The following is a 1,311-nucleotide window of genomic DNA, read 5'->3' on the forward strand; positions in this document are numbered from 1 at the left end:
CGTGATTCTATAAGGGCTTCAGACAATCGGCACACCCAGAGGGCATTCCCACTGCGTCTTAAAGCTATGCAGCGTTAAGTGAACCTATGAAAGAGAACTGCCAAAGTTTGTGGGAGAAGCTCGTCTGACTGAGAAAAACAAGACAAAGGTCAGAAAAGAAAAATACATTGGTTTAGTATTTACTGTACAGCACTTGACTAAACCTCTCAAATCTGAAAATTCAGGAACAGCTGACAGAAACATGGAAAGCTGCAGTGCAGAAGTACAACCTCACTGACCCGACTGTTTCTGTGAACGCTGAAGAATTACCAGTTTATGTAAGTTATGTAGTTATTCAGTGCTTAAACTAGATTGAAAGTGATTAAGATGCAAGTTTTGCTCTGAAATGAAAACACTCAACTGTTTAGTTTATTCATCCCTCACATCTGCCTTCATCTTCACAAACAAATAATTTCATCTCTTACTCAGGTGGTTGATCTTGCTACGGCTTTCATCACTCATGAAGGGTTGTTTCGATTTCGTCGGGTACCGTATGGTTTGGCCTTGGCACCGGCAGCTTTTCAAAAAATGATGGTTACAATACTGAAAGGCCTTCATGGAGTCCAGAACTATCTAGACGATGTGATTGTGTATGGACGCACTGCAGCCGAACATGATCGCAACCTGCAGGCTGTTTTAACAACACTACAGCATGCAGGTCTCACACTGAATCGTGAAAAAAGCAAGTTCAGCTGCACAAGCCTTCCTTACTTAGGATACACTATCACTGTGCAAGGCCTGCTACCCAATGACTGCCATATTCAGGCTATCTTGAAAGCACCAGCTCCCACTGACGCAGCCAAATTACGTTCATTCTTAGGACTGACGTCCTGGTATTCACGGTTTGTGCCGAACTACTCTTCGGAGGTGGAGCCTATGCGGGCATGCTTAAAGAACATTGGTGTTTTCAGTTGGACTGAGGATGCACAGAAAAGCTTTGAGAAAGTGAAGGAGCTCATTGTGAACAGCCCAGCTTTGGCAATCTTTGATCCAGCACTGCATACGCTGGTAACCTGCTTCGGATTATGGAATTGGGGCTGTGTTAACTCAGATTCATGCCAACGGTTCTGAGCGCACCATCGCCTTTGCCTCTCGCTCACTCTCAGCAGCAGAGCGAAAATATTCCATTGTGGAGAAAGAGGCTCTAGCCTGCGTGTGGGCTGTGGAACGGTGGCGAACATTTTTGTGGGGCTGATGATTCACGCTTCGGACGGACCATCAGGCCCTAACTACACTGCTGGCGACTAAAGGTATGGGGAGTGCTGGAATGCG

General features: G+C 45.8%; 1 protein-coding gene across 1 annotated transcript; it reads left to right on the plus strand.

Moving 5' to 3' along the window:
• Positions 1-570: 570 nt before the first annotated feature.
• LOC311069826 (uncharacterized protein) lies at positions 571-1,110 on the plus strand (the record flags this gene model as incomplete). The annotated part of the gene is made up of 1 exon (XM_084093297.1): positions 571-1,110. The coding sequence occupies one exon, from the start codon at positions 571-573 to the stop codon at positions 1,108-1,110; it is 540 nt and encodes a 179-aa protein (XP_083949423.1).
• Between the last annotated feature and the right edge of the window lie 201 nt (positions 1,111-1,311).

Source organism: Abramis brama (assembly GCF_963993115.1).
Source record: "Abramis brama genome assembly, chromosome: 2".
NCBI classification, from domain to species: domain Eukaryota; kingdom Metazoa; phylum Chordata; class Actinopteri; order Cypriniformes; family Leuciscidae; genus Abramis; species Abramis brama.